The sequence below is a fragment of the Octopus bimaculoides genome, chromosome 4 (assembly GCF_001194135.2).
Source record: "Octopus bimaculoides isolate UCB-OBI-ISO-001 chromosome 4, ASM119413v2, whole genome shotgun sequence".
NCBI lineage: Eukaryota > Metazoa > Mollusca > Cephalopoda > Octopoda > Octopodidae > Octopus > Octopus bimaculoides.
The window spans coordinates 41,628,136-41,640,037 of record NC_068984.1 but is presented as its reverse complement, the minus strand read 5'-3'; the positions used below and the strand labels follow the sequence as shown (position 1 = coordinate 41,640,037).

The 11,902-nt window shown below is 37.5% G+C and overlaps 1 protein-coding gene across 1 annotated transcript in view; it reads right to left on the bottom strand.

Moving 5' to 3' along the window:
- LOC106881670 (cubilin) overlaps window positions 1-11,902 on the bottom strand; it is a 218,541-nt gene that overhangs the window by 58,190 nt on the left and 148,449 nt on the right. The window contains exons 44-47 of the mRNA XM_052967022.1: window positions 10,691-10,866; window positions 6,821-7,164; window positions 4,132-4,313; window positions 2,393-2,599 (exon numbers count right to left, since the gene is read on the bottom strand). Of these exons, the coding sequence (XP_052822982.1) occupies window positions 2,393-2,599; window positions 4,132-4,313; window positions 6,821-7,164; window positions 10,691-10,866 (909 nt within the window). The remainder of the gene's footprint in view (window positions 1-2,392; window positions 2,600-4,131; window positions 4,314-6,820; window positions 7,165-10,690; window positions 10,867-11,902) is intronic.

The window sequence follows — 11,902 nt, the reverse complement described above, 5'->3', positions numbered from 1 at the left end:
ACATTTATATTAAATTTATATTTTTCATTTATATCTGATTATTGATGCTGTAGACGGGGCCATTAGAGCAAAGAAACAGGCCTGGAAGAGTGGGGGTAGCAGGGAATTGTATCAGATAACCAGAAGGGAAGCCAGGAGACAGGTATATCAAGCCAAGGGAGAAGCAGAAAAGAAGTTTGTCTATGTTCAGCAACATGAGGATCAAAGACTTGAAGTGTTTCAGATTGCAAGACAGTGTATGAGAGAAAATTGTGATGTCATAGGAGAGAAATGTGTCTGCATGGATGATGGTGCACTTGCTTTTAATGATTCTGCAAAGAAAGAGGCTTGGAAATGCCATTATGAAAGACTGCTGAGCATGGAGAAGGAAATGGAGGAGTACAGTCTGCCAAATGTTGACCCAATTGAGAGACCAGTTATCTGAATGAACTGTACCCTGGTAGATAAAGCAATTAAGGATATGAAGATGAAGAAAGCCCATGGCCCATCAGGAATCATCACTGAAGTGCTTGAAATATCTAGGAGTGTGGGTTATGGTCTAGTCACCCATACTGTAAATCAGGTGGTTCAAGAAGGAATCATACCCAATGACTGGTGTAACAGCACCATAGTCAACTTCTACAAAGGCAAAGGTGATGCCTTAGATAGAAATAATTAGAGGTATCAAATTGTTGGATCAGGTAATGGAAGTTACTGAGACAGTCATAGCCCAACTAATTAGGGAGAGAGTTAGTCTAGATGAGATGCAGTTTGGTTTTGTGCCAGGGAGAAGCACCACTGATGCTATATTTCTGGTAAGGCAGCTGCAGGAGAAATACCTAGCCAAAGATAAACTTCTGTACTTGGCTTTTGTTGACTTGGAGAAAGCCTTTGACAAGGTCCCTTGACCCCTTAGCTGGTGGTCACTGTAGAAACTAGGGATAGATGAGTGGTTGGTGAGAGGTGTACAAGCCATGTACAGGGACGCTACCAGTAGGGTGAGGGTTAGTACAAGTAGGAGTTCACCAAGCAGGGGTTTAACAAGGACCAGTCCTCTTCTCCATCTTGTTCATCAGAGTCCTCCAGGCAATTACAGAGGAATTTAATACAGGCGGACCCTGGGAGCTACTCTACACTGATGATCTTGTTTTTACAGCTGAAGCACTATGAGAACTAGAGAAGTTTCAGGTATGGAAGCAAGGTCTAGAATCAAAGGGCCTTAGAGTTACCTAGGTAACCAAGTCAGTAGCAGGGGATGGATGCTCTGAGAGTGTAGCTGCTAGAATAAGAATATCCTGGGCAAAGTTCAGAGAGCTCCTACCTCTGCTGGTGAGAAAGGGCTTCTCACTCAGAGTAAAAGGTAGACTGTATGATGCATGTGTGCGAACAGCCATGCTACATGGCAGTGAAATATGGGCAGTGACTGCTGAGGACATGCATAAGCTTGCAAGGATTGAAGCTTGTATGCTCTGCTGGATGTGTAATATCAGTATGCATACACAACAGAGTGTAAGCGCTCTGAGAGAAAATTTGGACATAAGAAGCATCAGATGTGGTGTGCAAGAGAGATGACTGCACTAGTATGGGCATATATTGCATATAGATAAGGACAGCTGTGTGAAAAAGTTTCACACCCTAGCAGTCGAGGGAACCTGTGGAAGAGGTAGACCCAGGAAGACCTGGGATGAGGTGGTGAAGTACGACCTTTGAATGTTGGGCCTCACGGAGGCGATGACAAGTGACTGAGATCTTTGGAGATATGCTGTGATTGAGAAGACCCAGCAAGCCAAGTGGCCTATACCAGTGCAGCATAACCTGCCCATTTAAGAATACCCTTCAATCATTGGGCAATAAACTGCACTTGCGAAGACCTGTTGAATCAAGTAAAGTCATTGTCGTGGCCGATGACAGTACTGCCTAATTGGCACCTGTGCCGGTGGCACGTAAAAAACACCCTTTGTGTGTGGTCGATACCAGTACCGCCTGACTGGTCCCATGCCCATGACATGTAAAAAGCACCATTCAAGCGTGGTCGATACTAGTACCGCCTGACTGGCCCTCATGCCTGTGGCACGTAAAAAGCACCCACTACACTCTCGGAGTGATTGGCATTAGGAAGAACATCCAACTGTAGAAACTTTGCCAGATCAGATTGGAGCCTGGTGCAGCCTTCTGGCTTGCCAGCCCTCAGTCAAACCATCCAACCCATGCCAGCACAGAAAGCAGATGTTAAACGATGACGATGATGATGATGATGATGACAATGCTCATTATTATATTAGGAGATAATCTTCAAGAATTAATTGATCTAATATTCATCCTAGCTTCATAGATTACAAAATGTAATAAAAAAAATTTCTTCTAAGCATACAAAAAAATTGATGTCAATGTATGAAGCATTAATTTCACTTACCTTCTGGTATCTTTTCATATATATATAAATAATCTGCTGAACAGTTTGGAGATGTTTGCAGCTTAAAATCTTCAAAGTCCAGAGTAATATAATAACGAGGAACAAGCCTTATTGCCCACTCACAATTTACATTATTTTCGTAATTTTGAGGATAATTTTCACTCTTGATGTGGCCATGTTCAACATTAAATGTACCACCACACTTTGCTAAAACAGAGATTTGAAAGCAGTTTATAAGGGTGTTATGAAAGACTGATGAAAACATTAGCAGACTAAAATAACAAGAGAACAAATAATAGTGCATGTATTTATTAATAAGAAAATCAAGAAACATGGCTTCAACTGAAATACAGCAATGTTTAACATAGTTTCCTTTAAAATGATTATTTATTTATTTATTTAAACTCCTAATTACGTCTGATCACAGAACTGTAACCTATTTAGCTACTGGTCATTTCAGTGCTTAGCATTTTTTTTTTAAATTTGTTATACAACCAGAAAAACAGATGCTGGAAAAGTTTACCTTACCTAAAGTTGTAATACAGTACAATAAGCAAAACAAACATAACCAATTTATCACATCTCTACAAATATTTCTTTTATTTCATTTTCTTTGTTTTTCATCCCTTTTTCTGTGCTTTCAGAGATGGGATGATTTATTAAGGGAGCAATGGTTGGACACCTTCATGTATTACCCAATGTAATTATGAAATACCAAATGGAAATTTTTGTTTTTTTGTTTTAAGCAAACTGAACCAAGATAGAATTAGAGACATAACACAATGACAACAGTAAGATTGAACTTAAAACCATGTCATTAGTACACTAGCAATTTATCCTCTCATTCAAATAATTGAAATATATATTTATATGTAAATATACCATTTAAACATATAGCTATTGTTTTTTTTTTTTTGTCTTTTGCTAAACTCTGCCCTGATCAAGTATGCCTATGATCAAAAGTATTCAAGATGTGATAACACCAACTTTTGTTTCAGACAGTGTATCTAAGACTACATCAGCCAATGTGGCTTCCTGTTTTTAAGATGGTAAGGTAAGATTTAAGGGAGATTTAGCTACTAATTATGGTAAGTTGATTGGCTATATAGAAGCTCGCCAATTGGCTCAAATACAATTACTTTTCTGAAAATGTCTAATTTGCAAGTGTCAACTGCTACTTACTTTATAAGTATCAACTGGATGGCTGTTTTTTATAGACTCTCCAGCCAGTAATTTACTGATAGTTACAAATAAAATTGTTGTTGTTGTTGGCACTCCGTCGCTTACGATGTTGAGGATTCCATTTGATCCGATCAACGGAACAGCCTGCTCATGAAATTAACGTGCAAGTGGCTGAGCACTCCACAGACACGTGTACCCTTAACGTAGTTCTCGGGGATATTCAGCGTGACACAGTGTGACAAGGCTGGCGCCTTCGAAATACAGGTACAGCAGAAACAGGAAGTAAGAGTGAGAGAAAGTTGTGGTGAAAGAGTACAGCAGGGTTCGCCACCATCCCCTGCCGGAGCATCGTGGAGCTTTAGGTGTTTTCGCTCAATAAACACTCACAACGCCCGGTCTGGGAATCGAAACCGCGATCCTATGACCGCGAGTCCACTGCCCTAACCACTGGGCCATTGTGCCTCCACTTACAAATAAAATATACAGATAGCAAATATTGATAGACTAAAAGAGCAGCAAGAGCACAAAGAACAATATAAGAAAAGAAATGAATATACCTATTGAATATTTGAGCTTAAAGCCCTTTTTGGATCTATAGCGTGTACGAAATCGCACTAACATTACACTGCTTTGAGAGAAAATAGTATGTGTAATGTTTTTCTGGCCACATAATCTACTGATCCTAGGTGAACGCCTTGTGCCACCATCATAGAACTCAATAAATTCTGAGCATCCATATCTGAAAGAAAAGAATATGCAAATCTAATTTTGATAACAGATTGCTAACTTATGATCACATTAGTAATATTTGTAATAAGAACACTTGGTGGATTATCAAAAACAAAAGCTATTAAAGTTAAGAAATAAATGTCCAAATGGAATTGAAATGGGAAGAAATAAATAAAAGTGCTACTATGAGAGGTTGTTGAATGCGGAGAATATATGGAGAAAAGTGAAATACTCCAAGCAGACCTAATAGAGGTAACAACTGGTGAAGTTGACAGCTATGCAGTCATATATGCAATATGAAAGTGAGTGAGCTGAGCCAGAGGGTATAGTGATTATGGTGCTTGGTTGTTCTTAATGGCTACAAGGGCAAAGGAGACGCACTAGAGAAAGTTAACTATAGAGGCATCAAATTGATAGAACAGGTAATGAAAGCTACTGAACGAGTTATATGACAACTAGTTAGAAAGATAATTGGCTCAGATGAAATGAAGTTAATATTTGTGCTAGGAAGAAGTACTACACTTCCTGGCAAGACAACTACAGAAGTACTTAGCCAAAAGTTCACTAGTGGACCTATCATTCATTGACATGAAGAAGGCATTTTACAGGGTTCCACAGTCTTTAATCACATGAAACCAGGAATGGATGGATAGTTTTTGAGAGCCATGCAAGCCATGTACAGTGATATCATCAGCAAAGTGAGGGTTAACATATTCAGCAAGGGATTTAGCATACAAGGTTGGTATCCCTCGTGATTCAGTTCTCAGCCACGGTCTGTCTATTACAGTCTTCTAGGCAACCAAGATATTTAAAACTGACTGCTCTTGAGAACTGTATGCTGCTGACTTAGATTCCATAGCTGACTCTGTAGGTTTAGAGAAGAAATCCCAAATTTGGAAACAATAACTAGAATAAAGAAACTTCAAAGTAAATCTAACAAAGTCTAGTAAGTTTCAGTTAGCAAAAAAGAACACAGGAACCATATGTCATTGTGAAAATGCTTGAAATGAGAAACCAGAGAAGGTAAAAATTTCATAAGGTGTATTCTATGAACACACAAGAGGCACAGTGTAATCACATGCAGATTGATAGAGAAAGAAAACTTTGCATGTGACAAATGAACAGGTGTAGTTAGCTGTTAGAAACCACATTCAAGATTTCTTCAAATGCTCAGAGACTTCCCAGAAATAGTTGATAACTTGTGTACATAGATAGCCTAATCAGCAGTAGAGCTGTGTGTTCCACATGTAAGAATGGAAAAGTAAGAACGCTGGAAGTTATTATTTCTGCTGGCAACAAAGGATTTCTCTTTCTCAAATGCTTGTGTGCAAAGTGCAATGTTGCAATAGTAGTGAGACATAAGCTATGAGAAATAGGTGGAAGCTTTGTAAAGTATGATGTGCTGAATGTGTAATGTTAGTGTGCATGAGCAGTGCAGCCCAAATGAGCTGAGAGAAAACTGGATATAGAGGAATCAGATGTAGAGTATAAGAAAGAAGATTATGCTGGAACAGGTATGTGATGCATATGAAACATTTCAACTGTGTCAACTGCTCCAAGTGGACAGAACCTGAGGACAAGAGAGATGGGAAAAATTGAAGAATGAACTCAGAAGGATGGACATCATGAAGGAAATAACAATGTCTGCAAAATGATGATGGTGGTGGTTATGGAGATTGGTCTAATATTTTCACTTGAGATTCTCTTGCCATTTGCTCATAACAGTCTTTCCAATCCACCATCTGTGAAACAGCAGAAGGTGACACATTGGATCTGTTCATATTCAATCTTTGCTACTATCACCCATCTCTATAGTTATCCTTCATTCTCTCTCTCTTTCTCTCTCTCTCTCTCTCTCTCTCTCTCTCTCTCTCTCTCTCTCTCTCTCTCTCTCTCTCTCTCCACCAACTCTCCTCCCTCCCTCTCTCTCTCTCTCCCCTGTCACTTTCTTTTTCTTCCATTATTTTCCCCTCTATCACTCATTATTAACATCTTTCATTCTCACTATGTCCAGTCACTCTCATTCCATTTCTTTCATTGCTCTATTATTCATTTTAACAAACACCATTTTTATTCTCTCTTAGTTTTCTCTCTCACTCTCTTCAATTACTCTTTCTATCAACTCTTTACTTTTATCACCCTAACTCTATCTGATCACTCTCTCTTCTTCCTACATAGTTCTGTAGAGAAAAACAGATGAACAAAGCTAACACAAAAGTCAACATTATCTTTGATATCATTAAAATTGATAAAATGAATGCTGGACATGATCTAAGGTTGGTCAAATCAAACTTGTCTGAAAATTAGTGTCCTTGTAGCAATATAAGAAGATGCTTCTGTCTGTCTGTGTGCTTGCATGCATATACAAGTAATATTCATTTTTTAGTAGCACTATAGTCAGTTTTCTGCACGAAAACACACACACACACACACACGCACGCACGCACGCACATGCACACACACACACAAAGACAATCATAGACATACAGAATAAGGAAAACAGAGATATTTACTTACCCATGGTAGTAACCAATGCTGATATCATCAACAAAGTCAATTTGAATTCTTTTCATAGGTGGAGCATTTATGATCCATTCACATTCGGTATAAACTGGATAGTTTTTAGGATAATTAGGGGACTGGAGGTAACCAACTCCAGAACTATCAATATACCGATGACCTCCACAATCACCATTATATGTATGTACTACTAATGTAAATAAAGGGTCGCTTGCAGCAGAAACATTTATGTAAAGGTGTCTCCCTGAGGTAACCATTTTGGCAGGAGAAGTATATCCACAATATTTTCCATCTGTAGCATTACCAAGAGCTGGGCTATTGGACAGTCTACCATTTAATAGCTGCAAAACAGATTTAATATATATATGTATGTGTGTGTGTGTGTGTGTGTGTGTGTGTATAAAATAACAAACTAAGGAAAGAAATTCCTTCAAAGGGGTGTGTAAAACATCCAATTCACTGGTACATCAGTTGAATACCACAGAAATGGAGGTATAATGCAAATTACAAACATCATCATCATCATCGTTTAACGTCCGCTTTCCATGCTAGCATGGGTTGGACGATTTGACTGAGGACTGGTGAACCAGGTGGCTACACCAGGCTCCAATCTGATTTGGCAGAGTTTCTACAGCTGGATGCCCTTCCTAACGCCAACCACTCCGAGAGTGTAGTGGGTAATTTTTACGTGCCACCAGCACGAAGGCCAGTCAGGCGGTACTAGCAACGGCCACACTCGAAATGGTGTCTTTTACGTGCCACCTGCACAGGAGCCAGTCCAGCAGTACTGGCAACGATCTCGCTCGAATGTCTTTACACGTGCCACCGGCACAAGTGCCAGGGCACAGGTACCATCATGATTTCGCTTTCACTTGCCTCAACAAGTCTTCGCAAGCCGAGTTTCGTGTCCAATGGGTGCCAGTCGTCGAATTTAGAGAGATTCAAGTGACAATCTAATAATTTATTTATATTATAATATAACATAATATACTATGAATAGGGTCCTCACAGGCAAAGCACATAGGTATAAACTCTTCTGGGAAGGTAACAGTGACAGAGTAGGGGGTGTAGACATATTTCTTGCAGAGAAATGTGTGGATAAGGTCATAAAGGTAGTCAGGATGTGCAATAGAGTGCTTAAACTCAGGCTAGTCTTGCAGAATAGTATAGCTACAATTATCTCTACCTATGCCCCACAAGTGGTCCTACCAAATGAACAGAAGGATCACTTTTATGATATTCTTTTGCAGGCTACCTCACAGACGAGTGACAATGATCTCATCTTTGTGGCTGGAGATTTTAATGGGTATGTTAGACAGCAACCTGGTATCTTCCATGATGTACATGGGGGCCATGGAATTGGCTCCTGAAATTATGAGGAAACTAGGTTCCTGGAATTCTGTGATGCAAATAACCTATTGATCTGCAACACCAACTTCAGGAAACCAGCCAGCAAACTGATAAACTATAAATCAGGTGACTGCTAGCCAGACTGATTTCATTCTCACCAGAGAACACTGAGTCTTTCAAAGGCAATAACAAAGGACCAAGATATCTGGTGCCTTAAAACCACCTTGGTAATGCTTGTTCATGAGATGTTTAACCCTGTCATTCTTATACCCCGCCCCCACACACACTCCATACCCTAACACCCATAACTTCCCTATCACCTGAGAACAGAACTGGCACATACTACATCCTCCTGTTTCTCAGTTATCTTTCTTCTTCACCCCAAACCACTTCCATTATCTTCCTCCACCTACTGTCTCCACCAATCATCTCCTTTCTGCAACTTCTCACCCCATCCTCTGTACCATTCTCTATCATTAACATCTTGCTATCACCCATAATACCCTTATGTCTCCTGCTACCCTGCCTCTCGAGCCTCTCCTAGGTTTCTCTCCATCATTTGCTATAGTCATCTCTGTCCTGCCCACTCATCCAGTTCAAATCTCTGTATCACTTCACCTATTCTCATCACCCACAAAGGCCTTAGGGGGCATGACTCACCACATCTTCACCAGATCTCTCTCACTATCATTCTCTTTATTATATCTTACTCTCTAACTAACTCTTCTTTTCTTTTAACTGAGTAATTCATGTATCTACATGGATAAATATCGAACCTTTTTCTGTTGTTCTTACAGTTTTACTGCATTAAAAATTTACTTTCTTGTCTGTAAAATATGCATGTATATATCATCATCATCATCATCCTCATCATTTAATGCCTGTTTTCCATGCTGGCATAGGTTGAATGGTTCGAGAGGAGCTCTACCAGTCTCCACTATTTGTTCTGGCGTGGTTTCTACAATTGGTTGCCCTTCCTAACATCAGTCACTTTGACTTTTTATTTTTTATTTTGCAAGGTGCCAGTGCCATGTAAAAGGCACTCAGCACATTATGTAAAGTGTTTGATGTTAGGAAGGGCATCAAACTGTAGGAACCAGTACTCTATTTATTTGAGAAGGTTTTAAGGGTTATTCTAAGCAAATATGTACATCTTAACATTAATTCATTTCTTTTGTTCAAAATGTTAGATTTGGATGTGAGGATATGCAGCATTTCCTCAAAGCATAAGTTGTGCTTTAGTCCCCCACCCCTTATTCTGCAGTAGTGCACTACTTATTATAGACTATTCAATATTGTACCTAATGTTCCACTCTTTGAAACTCCAGACAAATAGACTTAAAGGAGTGGAATTTTCTCTATTTCTATATTTAAACAAAGAAGCATGATTATATAATAATGACTTAAAATTAGTTGCACAAGCACCAATATAAAAGTACATTCTCTTGTTATTGAACATTTACAAATTATTTTTTTAAACATTGATCATCTAATGGACATAAATGACAATTTTTAAAATTACATTACAGATTATTGAGAGATTTTCCATCCAATGATTTCCAACTCCTTCTAATGTCAATATTAGATGTTGAGAAAGGATTCTCCTCTATGTTAAGATATGATATATTTGAAGTACACATGTTTTTTCCAGTTCAAACTTGATACTTAAGATTCATTAAATATAAACACAAGTAGTTCCGTAATACTATAGTTCATATTATCATTACTAATATGATTATTATTATCATTATTATTACCATTCATGACTACTATTGCACTTGGAAATAGTAGATGTAAAACCAGTTATATGCTACTCAAAAGATATACTACTCAACTGCATAAAATATAACTGCTTAAACTTTCTTTTAGTTCTGTTTTTTTTTCTTTTCTGACTTGTGGACAACTGACCAATTTACATGTATATATATATATATCTTTTAAATTTGTTTACGGGAAACATTTTGAATATGCAAATAAAGCTCCTATTCCCTTATACAGGCCACAATCTAATAATGCTGACTGGTGAACCAGTTTTTTGGGGGTTGCATCAAGTTGTACCAATAAAATATAGGATAAAAATAGTAATAATAATAATAATTCTTGGATGGAATTAATAAACATTTAATGCATCGCTACATGCATTTCCACAAATCACATGTCTCTTAAGACCACAATCCGTATTCCTGGGAGGATTACAGTGTAGTCCATAGTATCCATGGGCATCATGTTGATCATTTTCATGGATTCATTTCTTCAAGAGACATAACATCCCTCTGTTAAACATTCATTAATTGTTATATCTCTTGAAGAAATGAATCCATGAAAATGATCAACACGATGCCCATGGATACTATGGACTACACTGTAATCATCCCAGGAATACGGACTGTGATCTTAAGAGACATGTGATTTGTGGAAAATTCCATCTAAGAATTATTTGTGATTATTACTATATATATACATATATATATATATGTATTGTTAAAATGAAAATGATATACATTAAGATTACTATACCTGTATGTAATTTCTAGAACAGTTTTCACTGGAAGCAAAGTAGAAACTCCCTGTGAAGCTTACTACCAATCTTTTTCGCCAATGAGTAATGAAAAGCCATTGACAGTCTTTCATACCAGAGCCATAATGAGAATAGATTGTAATTCTCTTTCTTACTCTAAATTGACCACCACATACTGAAATAAATAGAAACAGTTTCCATCAGTAATTTTTCATACTTAAGTATGCACATAAATACACACACACACACACACACACACACACACACACACACACACACACACATGTAAAGGCACAAACAGAAACATGCACATATGTATGTACGATACACAAATTTTGAAAATTTCCTTTCTTATTTCAGAGAAAAGTATTGTTTTCTTTAATACAATTTATGCAGTTTAATAAAAGCAAAATAGATGTCTGCCAAGACCCAAATACTTCAAAGAGTCAGTACTTAAATCCAGATTCATTGTGTGATGATGAAATATACAGACATCCTATTTAGGAGAAAGTTATTTCAAGTAATATTCCCAAATGATTTGCTACCTATTCCCTACAACAAGCCAATAAGAAATTCTATTTGTGCCAGATCAACCTGATTATCCACTTGACAAGGTCACCTCTACATACTATTTGTTACTAGAGGATAGTATAAAAATATGCTTAGTAATTTAAGTTAATGACACATTTTCAAATATATTTTTTGTCCAATCAATGTTATGTGAAGAGGTTTTCAAAAGTAGCTTCTTATATCTTTATCTTATTATTTGATTAACTCTACAATATTCATGAGGTAAATTTTTGTTTACATCATAACCAACTGCATTGTTAATATGATATAATTTTCAAATTTTCAAAGATATCAAATATAATACATTTTCTCATATTTTATAGGCAAGTGTACATAAATTACATTTCCAAATCATGTCAAAAATCATTTTGTTACATTATTTCCTCTTGAAGAGATTAATGACAAGAGAACTGTGCCACCAATGAATAATGTAAATACTTTTGTATTGTTAGATTTTTACAAAGCAGAATTTATCATTCCCATTACTTATTCTTTGTAAGCCTAGTATTTATTCTATCGGTCCCTCATGCCAAACCACTAAGTGACGGGGACGTAAACACACCAGCATGAGTTGTCAAGTGTTGTTGGGGGGGGGGGGACAAACACATACACACAAACATATACATATATATATATATATA